Raw genomic sequence first — 18,423 nt, forward strand, 5'->3', positions numbered from 1 at the left:
CGATTTGAGGTCGCCGGCCGGGCGGCAGGGAGGAGTTGAGTGACGGCGGAGGTCCTTCAAGGCTTGGCTGGCGACGGGGGCAACGGGGAAGACAGATGGACGGGCGAGAAACGCAACGGCGTCAGGAGGTCCAGCACGCCGGCGGCGAGCCAGGTGATTTGGAGAAGCCTGATGGCGGCCGACGAGACGAACGCGAGAAGACGATCGATAGTACGGGGGATTTTGCTATGTCGATATATATAGAGAGAGAAGAGATGGGAGCGGCGTGCCTGGTCATCGATTCGTTTTCTTAATTGGGATGCCGGGTTCCCACTTAACCCCACCTAACTAACGTAATTTTTGGTGGGTTACCCAATCTTCCCCACCAATGTGTAGCGGGATCAGGTGGGTTGGGGTGGGATGCCCACGGGCAGTCCCACCTGCAGCCTGATCCAAAATGGACAATTGTTGTTGCCTCTCCACTCACGTCAATTCCAAGTCCAACCAGCGACGCTCAATGTTGTCGCTGCCTCGCCAGGCACCTCCAGCAGGCGCCGTTCACATCGGCCTACCCCTGAGCAGCAACACCCTTGCCCTCCAACGCTGCAGGCACCTCCGCTGTCGCTAACACCGGGCGCGCCATCCCGGACCTCGTCGGCCACCGCCGCCGCCTCGAGACCATCCCATGGTCAGCGTCCACCGCAACTCACCATAGACCTCGTCTCCATCCTTCTCCCTCGCCGCCGCTGACGTTGGGCGCGGTGCCACCGTGCCGGATCTCGTCAGCCACCACCACCGCATCGAGGACCGCCGCCAGGGACCTGCCGTGCTCCTCCCGCCAAGGACCGCCCGGCTGCGGAGCTCCTCGCCGCCGAAGCCGCTCCTCGTGGCCGCCGCCGGGCTGCGGAGCTCCTCGACGCGCGGTCGCCGCCGCAGGACCTACTGCTCCTTGTGGCCGCCGCCGAGCTGCGGAGCTCCTCGCCGCGCGGTCGCCGCCGATGCGCATGGCAGATGAGGGGGAGGGAGAGGTGAGAGCTATTGAGTGGGTGGAGTGGCTGTCTCGGGGCTGGCCTCGTTCGGGACGAATTCCTAAACGTCTGAACGCTTTCGCATTCTGACATGGAATAGAATTCAGCGCTGAGATTCATGCGTGGAAACTAACGGCAGCAAAGGCGTTCGGACCCAGATTCTAAAACACTATAGGTTCGGGAGTTATAGATTCCGTTCATTTTTATTTTATTTCTTTCCTGGCACTGCTTGTTCGTGGCTGTGTGGCCGTGGCTACCTATGTTATGTGTTTCTTGTTTCTTGCAGAGTTTGATGACTTGGAGGGCTCGAAGTCAATGGACTCCGGCGACAAGGGCTGCTGAACTTCACAAGAGCTGGTGGGTTCTTGTGTTGGCTGGCTCATCAGTTTTCTTGAATTTCATGTCTCAAATAAACCACATCAAAGCTTTGTCAGAAGCTTCCCTTTCAGTAGCTTCAGCATATCCCCTGCAATGATCGAAAAGCTCCTTTGGTGCACGGCGTCCAGTGGTAAGTTTATCGGCACCACTCATTTGCATGTGGATCATCATCCCGCATTTACGAACCAATGTATAATAACGTTGCATCTGTTTTACACCAGGCAGTATTCAACGCGTAAAGCAGCTAGTTTGGTCCTGGATTCATGAGTGGGAGTACGAGATGTTCCCCAAGCCAGCACCTTAATAGGCAGCAAACTGGAACTGGTTGCATTTTGTACCAAATGTCCGGTACAAGTCACGGGCCGGTCAGTGGTTGCCAACACGCTCGGTCCCACAGCTCCCCGCCGGAGCACATAATTTTCCTGCACAAACAAGACGTTCAATTAGTACAACTTATTTTAGTTGTTAGATAATCATTTTAACACTGTAGCTAATCACTTTGACACACGAACGAATCACTAGACGCCGTGCACTATTAAGAAGTACCCCCTGTACATGCATCCAGTGCTGATCCGGATTACGCAAGCTTGCACATGCATAGGAGGAATAATCTGTTTGTATTATTACCCAGCGCGGAAGCAAATTGCCCCAACACTCGCTAGTTTTGTCGCACTATAACCATTGGTTTAGACCAGTCAGCACCACAGCGCTCAAGTCATGGTTTGGGTAGTTATTATGGTTTCGGCGTGGTCCACTATCTTTTGTTGGGATGTTTTTGTCGGGTTCAATTGTGGTGTACAGGCGTGAGAAGTTATTGTATGTTAGGAGGGTTTGGCAGGTTGCACGTATGCTCGTGGGGTCATGATTGGTGAGTAACCTAATTATGGTCTGATTGTATCGGTTTTAGCCCGGTTTTCCATAAATTAACCGGACAATTCTTTTCTTCTTAATTAATCAATGAGGCAATTCTTTTGCCTCCGCTTTGAAAAAAAAATCATTTACTATCTTCTCCTCCCTCCTCGACCCTCACCTACCCAAAGAAGCTCACGGCCGTGCTGAAGAACAAACTATCCAGGATCCGACTCCCCCAACCCACCCCACAAGGTGCGTGATGCATATCACACCGGCGGGACGTAATTCATCCTTGACAAGTTTACGAATAGCAGGGCTGCTTCAAGCGCCCTAAAAAATAATTGACGGTTTTCTCAATTGTGTTTCCAATTTCTTCAATCAGTGGCATTGCAACCAACTTGATTAGCACCTGTCATGATGGGCTTGACGCTCCATCATAGCATAAGCATATTTATATTTGATGTCTGATTTTAATTACCTTGTATTAGAGACTGTAACACTATTTCTAATGAATAAAACCCATTGCTTTACCCCGCAAAATAAATAAATAAATATTGACATGTGCTAATCCTTGTTGACAGTATGCTAATCATCTTGACATGTGCTAATTATGGTTTTGCATTTTATTTTTCATTTCAGTTTTTTCGCGGCATCCACGCGAGCATTCATCTAGTCAGTCAGCAATGGTAATTTTCATTACCACGTTTCGTTTACACAGACTCTCACGGTTTTGCATTCACTACTAGGAAAAGGGCTATAGATGGAATGGCCACTAATGGCGCACCAGATATGTGGTGCGCCATTGCTATGTAGCAGTGGTGCACCATGTGCTGGTGCGCCATTAGTGTGAAATACACTAATGGCGCACCAGACACACGGTGCGTCATTAGTAACAAATTTTATTTTATTTTATTTTGCCAGACATAGTAATGGCGCACCAGGACATAGTGCGCCATTACTAGTTGTAACTAGTAATGCCGCACCAGGAACATAGTGCGCCACTACAATATTTTTTTTATTTTTTACTTTTTTGCAAAACAACTAATGGCGCACCTGGGGCAGTTGGTTGATACGTGGGACGCCGCAGAGAAAGAATATTTCCCTATGAGAGCCGCACTGCTCACGACGGTGCACGACTATCTCGGTTTCGGATATCTCGCGGGGCAGGTGGTTTCGGAGAGAAAGAATATTTCCCTCCCCCGCTCCACCGGCCGCCGCCGCCGACCCCCGGCCCGCACCCTCCCCCACTCCACCGTCGCCGACGACCCACCGCACCCTCCCCCGCTCCACCGGCCGTCGCCGACGACCCCCCGCACCCTCTCCCCCGCACCCTCCCCGGCCCGCTCCACCGTCACAAATGAATGCAACTAAATTTGTAAAAAAAAAGCAAATTTGATTATATTTTCAAATAACAAATTTGATGATATTTTTTAAAAAATCATTACTGTTTTTATAAAAAAATATTACTGTTATGATTTAAACAAGTTTGAACATATTTAAACACAAATAAATATCAAACAGCATTTTAAATGCATAAAAACAAAAATTGGGGAGCCTAGGAATCGAACCCAGGACCTCCTAGTGTGTGTGCTACGTGCTGACCAGTCAGGCTAGTGGGCATGTTCTGATGGAGATAGGGTTAGGTGAAATATAACCTGACCAGTCGGGCTAGTAAGTAAAACAAAATTCTAATGGCGCACCAGGGGGAGGTGCGCCATTAGAATCGACGTACTTATGGCGCGCCAGGGGGAGGTGCGCCATTAGAATCGCTTGTTCCCCTCGCACTGTCGCCTCCCTCCCTCCCTCGCTCGCCAGATCCCCCACTCCTCGACCCCAACCGTACGCCGCCGCCCCCTTGCTCCGCCCCCTCCGTCCGCCGCGCCTGCACGTCGTCCGCCGCTGTGGTCTTGCGCTGCCTCGACGCCGCCGCCCCGACCGCCGCCGGACTCCACCCCCGCCGCCCCCCACCACTGCAGCTCCCTCGCGCCGCCGCCCCCGCGCCCGCCGCTCCTTCGCCGCCCCGCCCCAGCACGTACGTCCCCTCCCTCCCTTCCCCCACCCCCCTAGCTTCTCCTCCTCCTCCTCTCACCACCCGTGCCTTCTTCTGCTCGGAAGGTCAAGAAGGCGGCCAAGGACGCCAACGACATCACGGGCCCCTTCCTCCGGATCGCCGCCCGCAGCCTCCTCGACGCCGGCGTCCTCTAGGTGATTCCTCCTCTCTCCTCCCCTCCTTCCCCCTAGGTTTCTCTCCCCGCCGGCGTCCTCTAGGTTTTTCACGATGTACACTCAAAACTAATGACTCTGAATCTCTGCTACTGAAAATCATACATTTCAGATATGACACTGTTTGGACATTTGTAAAATCCAATGCTTGTGTATCTGCTGTTTGGATTAACAATTATGAATAGCACATCCTAGGACATGAACTAGAATTATGAACAGGACATCCTAGGAGTAGATGAACATTTTGTGGTTCTGCTAGGACTTGCTCCAGATTTTTTAACCCTGGGATTTCTTTTCTTTTAGTTCTTTTCTTACAGAAAATTTACTGAAAATTCAGAAACTTGGAGTAACCTGTGGACTGTACTTTTGTGATCTCCTACTCCTGAATCTTACTACTACAAGCACAAGCAGTACAAATAAGGCTAGAATTTACTCTGAATTTTGACAGTAAGAAGAAGAATGAAAATTTTGGCAGTAAGAAGAAGAAGAATGAAAACCTGTGGACTATCTCTGAATTTACAGCAGTACAAACATTGTGATGACCAACTCATTGGTTTGTCATACCCATACTAAACAAAGGTTAGGTTCAGAGATAGTGCTGCATTGTTGAGTTTTACTCCTTTTGATGTAGTAAATTTATTGACTGGTGTTTATCTTACCCTGTTCCATTGAGTAGTAAATCATTATTGGCTTGTATAGATGTCAGCATGCTCCCTTTCTACTCATTTTGGAGAACCTGTAGATGCCAACTCTTGATATGCATGCATGCATTCTTTGCTTGTTTATATTCATTCTTGTAAACTGAACATGCTCATCTATCTATATATGCATTGTATTTTTTTCCTTTGGAAAGTAAAGTTTATTTCCTGGCTGGCTGGCATGATGGCTCATGGATACCTCAGCTGCAGCTGCAGCTGGAGCTCAATGGATGCAACCTTTGTATCTTCCTGTAGTATGGAGTATTAAATTACCCCCTAGGGTATAAGGTTTCATTTGGATGTTCTCCCAGAACAAAATCATGACTTGTGACAATCTAAGGAAAAGGGGGATGGCAAAACCCCTAGAGTGTGTTCATTGCAAAGAGATACAAACTGTATATCATTTATTTTTTGAATGTATTGTAGCTAGTAAAATCTGTGAAGATGTTGAAATGCTTTTCTAGGTGCCAATCGTTAACTTTGAATCTATTGCTAAGTTGTGGCTTTGCAATAAAAGATACATTCACTTGAATCTATTGCTAACTTGAATTGGTCTCTTCTGCTGCTTATCAGAGATGGGGGGAAGCAGCCACCGCCGCTCTGCCTCACCGGAGTACGAGTTGGATGCTTTCGAGTTCTTCAGACTTGGGACTTCAGTATCAGCCACGAGGCAGGTATATAAAACGAGAGATCTCCCCTTCACCCATCTCATTATGATAACTCTGTTGTTTGCTACATCACTCCTTGTCCCAAATTGCAGAGGCTGCCTGACACTTTTATGAACATGCTGGGTGAAGATCCGCCACATAATGTGAAGCTCCGACAGGCCGGCGGCGGGGTTCGCAGGCTGTGGGACGTGGAGTTGGTGATCGAGGAGGGCCACATGTACCTGTGCCGTGGCTGGGACAAGTTCTACAGTGCCTACGACCTGCGGACCGGGTACTTTCTTCTCTTCAGGTACGACGATAACGCCACAATGCTCATCATGAAGGTTTTCAACATGACTATGTGTCGCATGCGCTACGCTGACGACGAAGATGCCAGTGCGTTCTGCCTCTTCTTATTCCTCTACATTTGGCTTTGTCTCACATCGATTGTTAACGGCCATTGTTGCATTTGGACAGGCAATGGGAGCAGCAGCAGCGACACTGGCTACAGCCAAAGCAGCAGCGATTCTGGCTTTAGCGAAAGCAGCAGCGATTCTAGCAGTAGCAAAGACAGCAAGAAGGATGATCCGGACTGGAGTGGGGGAGAAGAGGAGCAGAGTGGGGATGAGGAGCTGCAGGATGACGATGGGCATCAGGCTGAGGATGACCTAGCGCTGGTGGTGGCTGACCAAGGGCAAGAGATGGTGGTGGCTGACCATGGGCAAGAGATGGTGGTGGCTGAGGATGACCTAGCGATGGTCGTGCCCGTCCTGCCTGAAGGTGGCCTCGCGATGGTGGTGGTGCCTGACAATGACCACGCACCGGTGGTGGCGCCGGCGATCCCACAGCTGGGCGACATGACCACGCCAATTGTGGTAGAAGTCTACATCCCACAGCTGCCTCCACCGCCTCGCCGCTCTTGGCGCATCAGGCTGAGGAAGGAGAAGGAGAAGAACAATGAGAACTGAACTATGTGAAACTTTTGTAATATGGTGTTGGATGGATAACGGTGTTGGATGAACAATGTGAAACTTTTATAATATGTAACGATGGAACTATGTGTTGGCTATGTATGTATATATGATGAAACTTGTGTGTTGGATATGATTGTTATATGGATGCTTGTTGTATATATATGTGTTGGATATCTCATATGTGAAATAGTGACCTGAGATTAAGAAAAAACGATTTTAAAAAAAATGTTACTAATGGCGCACTTCCATCTGGTGCGCCATTAGTATATCAGTTACTAATGGCGCACCTTTGGGATACTAATGGCGCACCCGTGGTGCGCCATTAGTATACCAGATACTAATGGCGCACCTGTGGTGCGCCATTACTAAAATATTCTAGTGGCGTGGTGCTAGTGGCGCACCAGTAGTGCGCCATTAGTAGGCAAAACTGGTGCGCCACTAGTAAGCCTTTTTCTAGTAGTGATTAATAAATCGATGTGTCCCACATTCACCTACATCGACATACGCAATTTACACCCCGCACTATAGCCGGTGCAAACGAATTGACAGATGTTTCTGCCTCGTATCTGACTAGTTAATCCCACTAGGTGGCACATCAGCCACGGAGGACACGGAGACGACGAGATGGCCCCGTTGTCCGGCAGGTCGACTGCTCCCGCAAGGCCGCACCCCACCTGGATCCGTGTGCTTCGGCTTCTATCCCGGATCAAAGAAATTAAACCCATTAAGCTACGCGTGAAGGGCGGCCAACTAGCTATGCCACGTGACGTAAGCTGGTTGGCCGCGGTGAGAAAGCTTTTGAAAAAAAATTAAATGAAGGTGTGGATTATTATTTAAATATGGCCAACCAACTATGCCACGTGGCGCAAGCTGGTTGGCCGCGGTGAGAAAGCTTTTGAAAAAAAATTAAATGAAGCTGTGGATTATTTTTTAAATATATATATATATATATATATATATATATATATATATATATATATATATATATATATATATATATATATATATATATTTAGATAGAGCTGAGGACCTTTGGTATTTTTTAAATAGAGGGTTATGCAAAGTGGCACTCGTTAGTAGACTGCGGTGGTAATTTTTTTTAAAAACTTTTTTAGATGATTTTTTTCTGAGATGCTTTTTTTAGACGGAGGCGAGGACTAAAACATGCATACAGTTTTCTCACAAGTGGCGCCACAGGGTGGCGCCCCAACCACTAGTAAAAGGAGCAAAATCTGATGCCATGGTTTCCAAACCATCCGTGGAGGAAAAGATTCAAATAGAATACATACACGAGCCGGCATGACGGAGAAGAGATCGCCTGATCGAAGCTCGCAACGTGGGCGACCGTCTCCCTGCCACTAGATCTGGCGTTTCAGCCCTCCCATGTTGACTGCCTCCGGTGGATCTGGCCGAAGCTTCATGTTCATGGAACTGGCAGCGAAACCAAGCCCCGCTTGAGAGCCCTTGCCATGGTCAGCTCGCGGTGGTGCAGTACAAGACTGAAGGAGAGCAGGGCATTGGCGTGGTGCCGGAGTCGAGATTGAAACTGAATGTGGCGGCACCGTTCTCTAGGCCGCGGCTACGAGAGTACGTCACGCTCACCCAGCGAATCTGCAGTAGGCATGGCTTACCGACGCTGGTCGTCTGCTCGTCGCCGGCAACCACGAGAGAGCTCCACACGCCATGAGAGAGAAAAAAGGGAGGGAGAGAGAGAAAACGTAGGGGACGGTGGTCGGGTGGGGTTCGGAGCCATTGAAGTCACCAGCTGGCGGGAACACTTTGTTCCGTGCCGGCCCTCAAACACGGGCCGAAAGAATGGTAGTACCCTGAACGAGGCATGGTTGGGTGGTGGAACGTGTCTTGGACCATCGTTGTACCCATGTTATGGCGCTGCTAGAAGGAGGGCGCGAGAGGGCCGGCCGGGGGCCTTTTTGCCCACGGCCGGGCAAGAGGGAAGGGATTTCCTTCTTAATTCTTACTTGATTAGATTGATACATCCCCCCTTAAATAGAGAGGTTTACTTGATCCCTAAGCAAGCGACCTTTAACCCTAAGACTAACAGGCTATACCGCCAGCCCAGGCCCATTAGACCCATTACGTACTCTAACGCTACACCCCACCTGGACATGCAGCTTGTCCTCGAGCTGCAACCTAACCAACTTATAACCATGACTCGACGCAACACAAACCTAACACCTAAAAACAAGCCTTTTACATCTCAGCTTGTTTTATTACTCTCAACCTGAAAATGACCTGGGACGCTTTATTTTGGACCCCTGAACATAAAGTGGACACCATCCGCACGTCAGACATGCATGTGTACAGCCACCTGGATCCCATGGACACCATCTGGACAAAAGGAGTGCATGTGTATGTCCACCTGGAAGTGGTCGCAAGAGCGACCAGCAGAGGCGCCCTCGCAGCGGCCGGCGGCGGAATGCAGTGGTGCTACGTGGTGCGCTCCTGTCGGTGACACCATGCCTTCTCCCTACCGGACGGCTGTTGGTCTACACCGCACAGAGAAGAGTGGAGGGCTGTTGATGGAGAATGGCGAGGAGGGGTGCGCCCCCCCAACCGCCGACGTCGCAGACTTTGAGGTCGCTGTCCGTGGGGAAAACAGCATGCCCAAGATCCCCGACGCAGCGGACGAGATCGAGGTCCTTTGCGCAGCAAAGCACAATTGGGAGTAGCGGCAGTTGCAGACCACGCATCTCCTGCACACGCCGACGCGTTAGGAGGCCGCGCGCAACAGCCTGCAGCCTCACCGCGGGTAGTGATCCAAGCCGGAAGCGGTGACGGCGACGGCGAGAACTTGATCTGCTGGATGAGGACGCCCTGGGGAAGCGGTGTGGCGACGGCGGAAACTTGATCTGGTGGATCGGGACTCCCCCCGGTGCGGAAGATGCAGGGCAGGAGCTGACCGGCGGTGGCTGCTGCAGCTGCAGCGGCTGCTGCGGCGGAGGCTGCCAGGAGCGACGGCTGCCACTGCAGCCAGGGTGGGGCGGTGGTGGCGGTGGATGGCAGCTGCAGTGGCCCGGCGAGCGCGGCGAAGGCCGCCTGGTGCGGCGGTTGCCACGGCAGCCACGCGGCACGGTGGCGGCGATGGGCGGCGTAGCCGGGTGCGACCAGGTGGGCGCGGCGGAGGCCGCCTGGTGCGGCGGCTGCCACGGCAGCCACGGTGGCGCGGTGGCGGCGATGGGCGGCGCAGCCGGGTGCGGCCCGTAGGACCTGGCCAAGAACAGGCGGATCTCCTGGACCAGACGTCTGGGTTATGTCCCACAGCGTCCCGGACACCTCCTCCGGGGTGAGGACAACGGGGGCGGGCGCGACGGAGGAAGACATTATCGAACCAAAGCTAGCTGATACCAAATTGTTATGGCGCTGCTAAAAGGAGGGCGCGAAAGGGCCGGCCGGAGGCCTTTTTGCCCACGGCCGGGCAAGAGGGAAGGGATTTCCTTCTTAATTCTTGCTTGATTAGATTGATACACACACCCCCCCCCCCCCCCCCCATAGAGAGGTTTACTTGATCCCTAAGCAAACGATCTTTAACCCTAAGACTAACGGGCTAACCGTCAGCCCAGGCCCATTAGACCCATTACGTACTCTAACAACCCACAAACCATAGAATACAACATGTATAGTCCAGATAAAGTTTCCAATATAACATGCTGGCACATTTAGTTACCATCTCAACGCAGCGACGCACGGGCAGGATACCGTGCACCATTGACGCCGTGTGCTGTGCTGAAAGTCCGTTTCGCTGCAATGATACCTTTTTTTAATCAATGTTTGGGTGTTGTCGCCACTGCATTATATTCTGAATTGGAACTGTAGGTTCAAGCCTATGATGAACTTCTGCCCATTCTGTCAGCAGGAGTGCTGTAGGTTCAAGCCTATGATGAACTTCTGCCCATTTTATTATTGCTTTAAATTTGTAGTTCTTGTTTCAAGTTATGATTTTTTTATTCTCTATTATTTTTATTATATTGATACTTTATCACATTGCCTTTTATGATGTAATTCATAGACCATACATAGTGGAATTATTAGGTTATAAGTCATACCTTTGGCCTTACTGCCGGGCATAGGCTGGACGGAACATCAATCACCTCTGGTTCGAGCATGGCCACGGGTTGCAGGCGAGGAATCGGAGTGACAAGAACGGCTGGGAGATGCAAACACGTTGCATGACAAGTTGGATGCTTTCTTCAGACCTTCCTGCAGTGATTGTGTTCCAGTATGTTAAGGTAACTAAGATTTTTACTGTAGTGAATTCTGCAATGGGACTCTATTTTTGTTGACTGATTCATGTGTAGTTGAATGCTTCAGGTTTTGTTGCCTTTCAGTCCACTTGCTAAACTGTAAAGTACATTAGACGAGGACTGATGGCGATGTTATATACTTTTATGGTCATTCTCGATAGGTACAGCTATTATTTAGCATGCTTCCTTTATATCCCAAAGACATGCATGTACTCCCTCCGTTTCAAAATAGATGACCCAACTTTATACTAACATTAGTATAAAGTTGGGTCATCTATTTTGGAACGGAGGAAGTATGTTTTATTCCTTACACTGATCCATAAACATGACAGTAATTAAAATAAATGTCTCATATTTCTGATCATTGCCGGGCATGGGTGGCAGCTTTCCTAGGACTGAAACATGATGCACTTCTCTATTTCTAATCTATAAGAGTTATGTTTGCCCCAGTTCGGGATATATATAGCTATATCCTTGCATAAGTGCATGTATAGATAGGCCGGCCCATCGAGGCGGACGTGAACGCGAAACTGGTTCGTTTGTTTCAGGAAGGCGCATACTACGCAGAACAGTTTTATCCCGAGAATGGGGGCGACAGGGGGGGCGACTCCGGGGACCACCGGCGTTGCTCTCACCGGCGGGAGGAGGCGGGTGGGCGGACGGTTCAGGGCGCTGGCCGATGAAGGCGCCGAGGACTTGGACGTCGACGACGATGGCGACCTGCTTGTCGGGCCGTCGGGCGTGCCGTCTCCCACTCCTTCCGACGAGATTTGCGAAGCTTTTCGGATTGGGTATCCGGAGGACGAGGTGGCTCTGCTTGTGGATCTGGCAATCCCTTCCGATGATCCGGCGAGGATGGGTCTACGGGCGGAGGACAAGGTCGAGATCGTCAGGCGGATAGTTCATCGACGCACGGCGACGACGGCGATCCGGCCTTGGAAAGGGCCTCTGCCTAAGGTTAGTCTTCCAAAACCTACTTTGTCTGATTTCTTTACCGATGATTCTTGGAAGATTGTCAAGAGGAAGAAGAAGCGGAGGCCATCGGCGGCGCAGGCGCCGGCGCCGGCGGTCGACCGTCCAGGCGTGATCCGGGAAGCGCGGATCGCGCGTTTGAAGCGGATGCTGGGCCCAGATGGGCTGGCTGAGGCCGCGCGGTTGAGCGGGCCTGTGAGTGGGCTGATGTTCCAGTGCGATTTGTCGCGGTGTGGGCCGGCGGCTTCGATCCCGATCGAGAATGCCTTGTGTGGCGCGGCAGGGTCACCGGTGGAGAATGGGCCGTCTTCGGCTGGGTATGAGGCCCAGTACGAAGTAGTTGCAGCTGGGCCAATGACCCTTGGGCCGGATTCAGTGGGCGTCGAGCGTACCGGTTACGTGTGAGAGGCATGCAACGAAACAGCTGATCCCGCTGATCCCGTCACGCGCCATAGGGTTTTCAGTCGTCGGCTTCCTCACCGTCGTGTAGATCGTGGAGGCCGCGCTCGTCGTATCCCGCCGCTGCTTCACATGGCGGGTCAGAGGCCCCCGGGAAAGAGCTCGGCGGAGCCGGCCGGGTCAGCCCGCGCCGGAGTTGTGGCGCTGGACGTCCCTGGTGGAGCTAACCGGGGCGTCGCACCGGCCGGGGCTACTGCTTCGGCCCTTGGCCGCGGAGGTGGTGCTCTTGCCCGCCCGCCTTCTCCGGTCCCTGTAGCCGCCGCGGGTAGGGGTGGTGGCATCCGCCCGCCTTGTCCTGCTTCTTTGGCTGCCGCGAGCCGGGGTGGTGGTTATGGTGCCCGGCCGCCGCTACAGCGTCCGGCGGTGCCGACTGGGTCCTTGCCGACTGTAGGGCGAGGTGGTTTGCGGCCTCCCAAGCCGGTCATTGCAGCTGCGGGGAGCGATGCCCCTCCCCCAAGACTTCCGGTGCCTGCTCCCGTGGGGCGGGGTGTCGCGCCGACTGTACCTAGCGCCGCGCCACCGCCTCACTATGTCGCGAGACCGGCGCAGAAACGCTCGGGTCCATCGCCGACAAGGCCCGACGTGGGGGACGGTGGTACTACTGGGCCGCCTAGAGGACAGTGGGGGGATGATGGTGTTGATGCTTACGGGGTTGGCCAGCACCGTGGCTCGTCGTCTACGGGAGGTGGACGCGGCTACGCTTGGCAGAGTGATGGCTCTATTGAAAGACCTTTCCTTGGTCCGGCGGGTGGTTTTGTCGAGGGGGCTACTGGCCCGAACAACCGACATAGAGGTGGATTCCGTGGCTATCGTGGTGGCCGTGGTGGTGGACGTGGTCGGGCCCGCAAGCCGCCCCCGGCAACGGTCGTGGTTGACCATCAGGTTTCGGACATGGCTGTGGATCCCGTGCGGTTGACGGAGTTGCCTAGCCAGGCTATGGAAGTTGTGACGGCTTTGGCCAACGTGGATGTTCCTGCAACTGGAGCCGCTGTGGAGGCTAGGGACAGGGATGAGTCTGAGAGGGCGTCCAAATGGGCGCGAAAGAAAGAAAAGATGCTTTGTTATCGATGTGGTGAGAAGGGCCACTTTATTGCTGAGTGCATGGCGGAACTCTGTAACTCATGTGGTAAGACTGCTCATATTATGGGGGATTGCCCGGTTTTGCATGATCAGGCTCCTGCTCTCACGATGTACGGAGTATACTGTGCCGAGCTCACGTTCTTTGAGTCTCCGGTGGCGAGGGAGATTCGAGTTGAGACTCAAAGTTTGACTACTGGACTTGTGAAAGCTACCTGCGAAGTGATTTCTGAGGCTCAAATTGTGCAGCGACTCCAGGAACTGGCTCCAGGTGATTTTCAGTGGGAGCTCGTCCAGATTGAGGACAATGTGTTTAGGGTTGATTTCCCTTCGGTGGAAGATTTGCAGAAGCTGCTGAGTTTTGGGTTATGTAAGGTGCCGGGTACTAAGTGCATCCTGGAGTTTCACGAGTGGAAAAAGGTGGAACCTAAGGGCAAACCGCTCACTCAGGTGTGGCTGCGGTTTTCAGGGGCCCCATCTGAGGCTCTGACAGATGCTCGAGTTGTGGCGAGTTTGGGTATGATGGTTGGTAAGACTGAGGATGTGGACATGGCTTTCACCCGCTCACATGGGGTGGCCCGGCTCTTAGTGGGTGTTTTGGACATCGATTTTGTCCCAGATATGGTCAACTGGTTTTATGGGGGAGAGGTGTTTCCTCTTGAGATTGAGTTTGAGGATTCGGAGCTGTTTGCCGATGTGGTTTCCGATGATGCTATGGATATGCACGAGGGGGATGATGATGCCGGTGCTCGTGGGAACCCGCATAATGAGGCGGGTCGCGACAAGGCCAAGGGGTCGAGTCCGGATGCTTAGTTGCCCGGTGATGGTCCTAGAGTAGAGTCTCCCTCGGATCCGGCGGTACCAATGAATACGCTGCGGTTTGGATCATTCGAGCCAGCATCGGCTCCTCCCCGGCTCTGGAGCGACAGGGTGGAGTCTGATGATAGCTTTGAGTGTATGCTTCCGCCGTTGGAGCTTGATGTTGTGGCTAGTCCTATGGAGGATGGTTTCTTGGGGACGCCCGTGGGAGGGGTTCGGGAGGTGGAGCCTCAGGTGGGGCCGCTCTCTCCTACCACCTCAGTGGTCTCGGGCCGGCAGGCGTCGACTGACTTGGTGGTTCGGTATGGGGAGGGGAGTCTGGGGCAGGTGGCTTCGGTCTCTCCTTCTCTTAGTCTGGCGCCGGTGACACCGGTGACGCCGGTGATGGTCGGCTGTGGGGAGGGCTGCATGGGTCAGGTGGACCTAGCCTTCCCCCCTGTGGGGATGCCGATCCAGGTGGGGTCGGCCAGCGGGGGGAGGGAGCCCGAGGCAGGCGGCCTCGGCTCTTGCCTCCCCGGTTGGGGCGGTGCCATCCGAGCCAGCTGCTGCGCTGGGGGGGGCTGGGGCAGGTGGCCCTGGCTCTCCCTTCTTCCCCGGCGGTCAGGAGGACCGCCACTCCTTCGCCGACGGCCCTACCCTCTGCGTCGGCAGGGGGGTGGGAGGAGGGTACGGGCAGGCGGCCCCCGCCTTCTCCTATCCGTCCGTCCCCGTGGACATGGACCCCCCGGTGGGGTTTGGGAGCCCGCAGCCACCTCTTCCGGTAACCTCGGTTGATCCTCTGAGGGACTCAGTGCGAGGCTTTACCAGGGAGGAGGTCGTTGCTTTTGGCGGGATCCCAGACCCTGTGTCGACGGGGAGACGGTTCAGTGCGCGCGTCCACGAGCTTCCGGAGGTGGATGATATGCAGCAGCGGTGCGCTATGAGGGCCGCCAAGCTTCAGGATGCTGCAACCTCTGCTGGTATGTCCGTCAACATATCTAACTCTTTATTGCATTTTTCTAATGAGGAGATTATAAATAATGCAAACCAATTGGGAGTTTCACTCGGGGATACATATAGTGAGGTTTCCAATTCGGTGAATGATTTGTTAGATTTGGAGGCGGAGCGTGCCTTAGAAACTATTCGTAATATTGCAGCGGTTAAACCCATGAATGACAATGAGATTGATGCATTAGGGGTTAGAGTGCTCGATAATATGTGTGTGGATCTAGCACCATCCAATCATGAGTCTGAGGACGATGATATGCCCGTAGAGAATGCAGTTTTTTGTTCCGCTGAGCCCGGTTATGAGGATCGGGAGTCAGGACCTAGTAAACCTAAGCGTAAGTGGAAACGGAAAATTTACCCCGATTCTGCAGTTCGTCGGAGTGCTAGGATTCGGATTACTAAAAAATTTCATGATGAGTGATGAAAGGAATCTTTTGGAATAGCAGAGGTCTGAAAGACTTGGCTAAAAGAAGGTTTCTTGCTGAGGCATCTCTGGAGCATCGTTTAGATTTTATTGCTCTATCGGAAACTGGTAGAGACAACTTTGCGCCCCAGTTCCTTTCCTCTCTTGCGGGTGGTGTTGATTTTGATTGGCATTGCCTCCCTCCGCGAGGAAGATCGGGTGGTATCTTGCTGGGTGTGAGATGCGATTCGCTTGAAGTCCGGAGTGTAGTGATGGGCGACTTCGCGGTTAAGTTTCGAGTCAGGTCTAAGGTTGATGGTTTCAACTGGGCGTTGGTGGCGGTTTATGGTGCCGCACAGCCCGAGCTTAAACCGGAATTTTTGGCGGATCTTGTTCGGATTTGTGGGTCCAAGCAGCTTCCAATCTTAGTTGGGGGTGATTTCAACATCATTAGGAGGAGAGAGGAGAAGAATAATGATAACTTTGACGGCAGGTGGTCGTTCATGTTCAATACTATTATTGAAAGCTTGGATCTGAGGGAGATAGAGCTTTCTGGTAGAAAGTTTACCTGGGCTAACTCTTTGCCCAACCCGACTTACGAAAAGCTTGATCGCGTTCTTGCGAGTGTGGAGTGGGAACAAAAGTTCCCGCTTGTGACGGTTCAAGCTCTTTCACGGGGTTTTTCCGATCACACACCCCTGTTTGTTGACTCAGGGGAGCCGAACCACATGGGAAACAAAAACACCTTTTCTTTTGAGATGGCCTGGTTCGAACGCGAAGGGTTCCTAGACCTGATCGCTAGGGAATGGGCGAAGGGTGTAGGCGGTAGAACCGCGGTCGAGCGTTGGCAAAATAAGATTAGGAGTTTGAGAAGCTTCTTACGGGGTTGGGCTAAGCACCTTAGTGGGGTATATAAGGTTGAGAAGGATAGGCTCCTCTCTCTTATACAGAATCTGGACGTTAAGGCTGAATCCACGATTTTGATGCCTGCTGAGTTCCAGGTTAAAACTGACGCAGAGCAGAGGTTGAAAGAACTTCTCCGCGAAGAAGAATTGAAGTGGGCTTTGCGGGCTAAGGTTCGCAAAGTGGTCCAAGGGGACGCGAATACTCAATTCTTTCATCTGATTGCTAATGGTAAGCACAGAAAGAAGGGAATATTCCAACTTGAACAAGATGAGGGCACTATTTTAGGACAGGATAACCTAAAAACATATATAACCGAGTATTATAGGCAGTTGTTTGGACCTCCGGAGGATAATTGTGTATCTCTCGATGAGTCCAGAACTGAGGATGTGCCTCAACTTTCGGCTGCTGAAAATGATATTCTGGTTGCCCCATTTTCGGAGAAGGAGGTGTTTGATGCTATAGCACAGTTGAAAAATAATAAGGCTCCCGGACCGGATGGATTTCCGGTGGAGTTCTACAAGAAGTGCTGGCATATTATTAAGGGGGGTTTGCTACCTATGTTTCATGATCTGTTCTCTCGACAGCTTCAATTATTTCACTTGAATTTTGGAACTATCACACTGCTTCCGAAGAAGACGGATGCTGTGAGAATTGAGCAGTTCAGGCCGATCTGCCTTCTCAATGTTAGTTTTAAAATTTTCACCAAGGTCGGGACTAATAGGCTCACACAGATTGCGCATTCTGTGGTGCAGCACTCCCAAACTGCTTTCATGCCGGACAGAAACATCCTTGAAGGGGTGGTCGTCCTTCATGAAACGCTCCATGAAATCCATTCCAAGAAGTTAGATGGTGTCATTTTTAAGGTGGATTTCGAGAAAGCGTATGATAAGGTTAAATGGCCATTTCTCCAACAGGCATTGCGTATGAAAGGTTTTGATGAAGCCTGGCGACGCCAGGTTGAATCATTTACACAAAAAGGGAGTGTGGGAATTAAAGTGAATGACGATATTGGTCATTACTTCCAGACACATAAAGGCCTAAGACAAGGAGATCCGATGTCCCCTATCTTGTTTAACATTGTGGTTGATATGTTAGCCATCTTGATAGGAAGGGCTAAGGAGGCTGGTCAAGTGGGTGGCTTGGTACCTCATCTGGTTGATGGAGGTGTATCCATCCTTCAGTACGCTGATGATACAATCATCTTTATGGAGCATGACCTGGCCAAGGCGAGAAATATGAAGTTGGTGTTATGCCTTTTCGAACAATTGACCGGGTTAAAGATTAACTTTCATAAGAGCGAGCTGTTCTGCTTTGGTAGAGCCAAAGACGAACAGGAGGCTTATCGGCAATTGTTTGGGTGCGACTTGGGGGATTTACCTTTCTCTTACCTAGGTATTCCAATCCACCATAGAAAGCTGACCAATAGAGAATGGAAGTGCATCGAAGACCGGTTCGGGAAGAAACTGAGTTGCTGGAAGGGCAAGCTCATGTCATATGGAGGCCGATTAATTCTGATTAATTCGGTGCTCACGAGTATGCCTATGTTTCTCTTATCGTTCTTTCAAGTCCCAGTTGGTGTTAGGAAAAGACTGGACTTTTATCGATCGCGCTTCTTTTGGCAGGGTGATGATCTAAAAAGAAAATACAGACTTGCAAAATGGGATATCATCTGTAGACCGAAAGACCAAGGGGGTCTTGGTATTGAGAATCTTGAAGTCAAGAACAGATGCCTTCTTAGCAAGTGGATGTGGAAGCTTTC

The 18,423-nt window shown here is 51.7% G+C and overlaps 1 protein-coding gene across 4 annotated transcripts; it reads left to right on the top strand.

Annotated features, from left to right (window-relative positions):
- Window positions 1-525: 525 nt before the first annotated feature.
- Window positions 526-6,933, top strand: LOC109777499 (uncharacterized). Of its 4 annotated transcripts, XM_073505194.1 has the most exons (6): window positions 2,665-3,946; window positions 3,990-4,269; window positions 4,353-4,442; window positions 5,732-5,832; window positions 5,919-6,201; window positions 6,283-6,933. In XM_073505194.1, the coding sequence occupies exons 4-6, from the start codon at window positions 5,734-5,736 to the stop codon at window positions 6,771-6,773; spliced, it is 873 nt and encodes a 290-aa protein (XP_073361295.1). In that variant the 5' UTR covers window positions 2,665-3,946; window positions 3,990-4,269; window positions 4,353-4,442; window positions 5,732-5,733; the 3' UTR covers window positions 6,774-6,933. The 4 variants fall into 4 exon arrangements, with proteins under 4 accessions (XP_073361293.1, XP_073361294.1, XP_073361296.1 ...); XM_073505192.1 differs by lacking the exons at window positions 2,665-3,946; window positions 3,990-4,269; window positions 4,353-4,442 and adding exons at window positions 526-1,182; window positions 1,294-1,364; XM_073505193.1 differs by having other exon boundaries at window positions 2,193-3,946; window positions 3,990-4,442.
- Window positions 6,934-18,423: the final 11,490 nt, after the last annotated feature.

Source organism: Aegilops tauschii, chromosome 7 (assembly GCF_002575655.3).
Source record: "Aegilops tauschii subsp. strangulata cultivar AL8/78 chromosome 7, Aet v6.0, whole genome shotgun sequence".
NCBI classification, from domain to species: Eukaryota; Viridiplantae; Streptophyta; class Magnoliopsida; order Poales; family Poaceae; genus Aegilops; species Aegilops tauschii.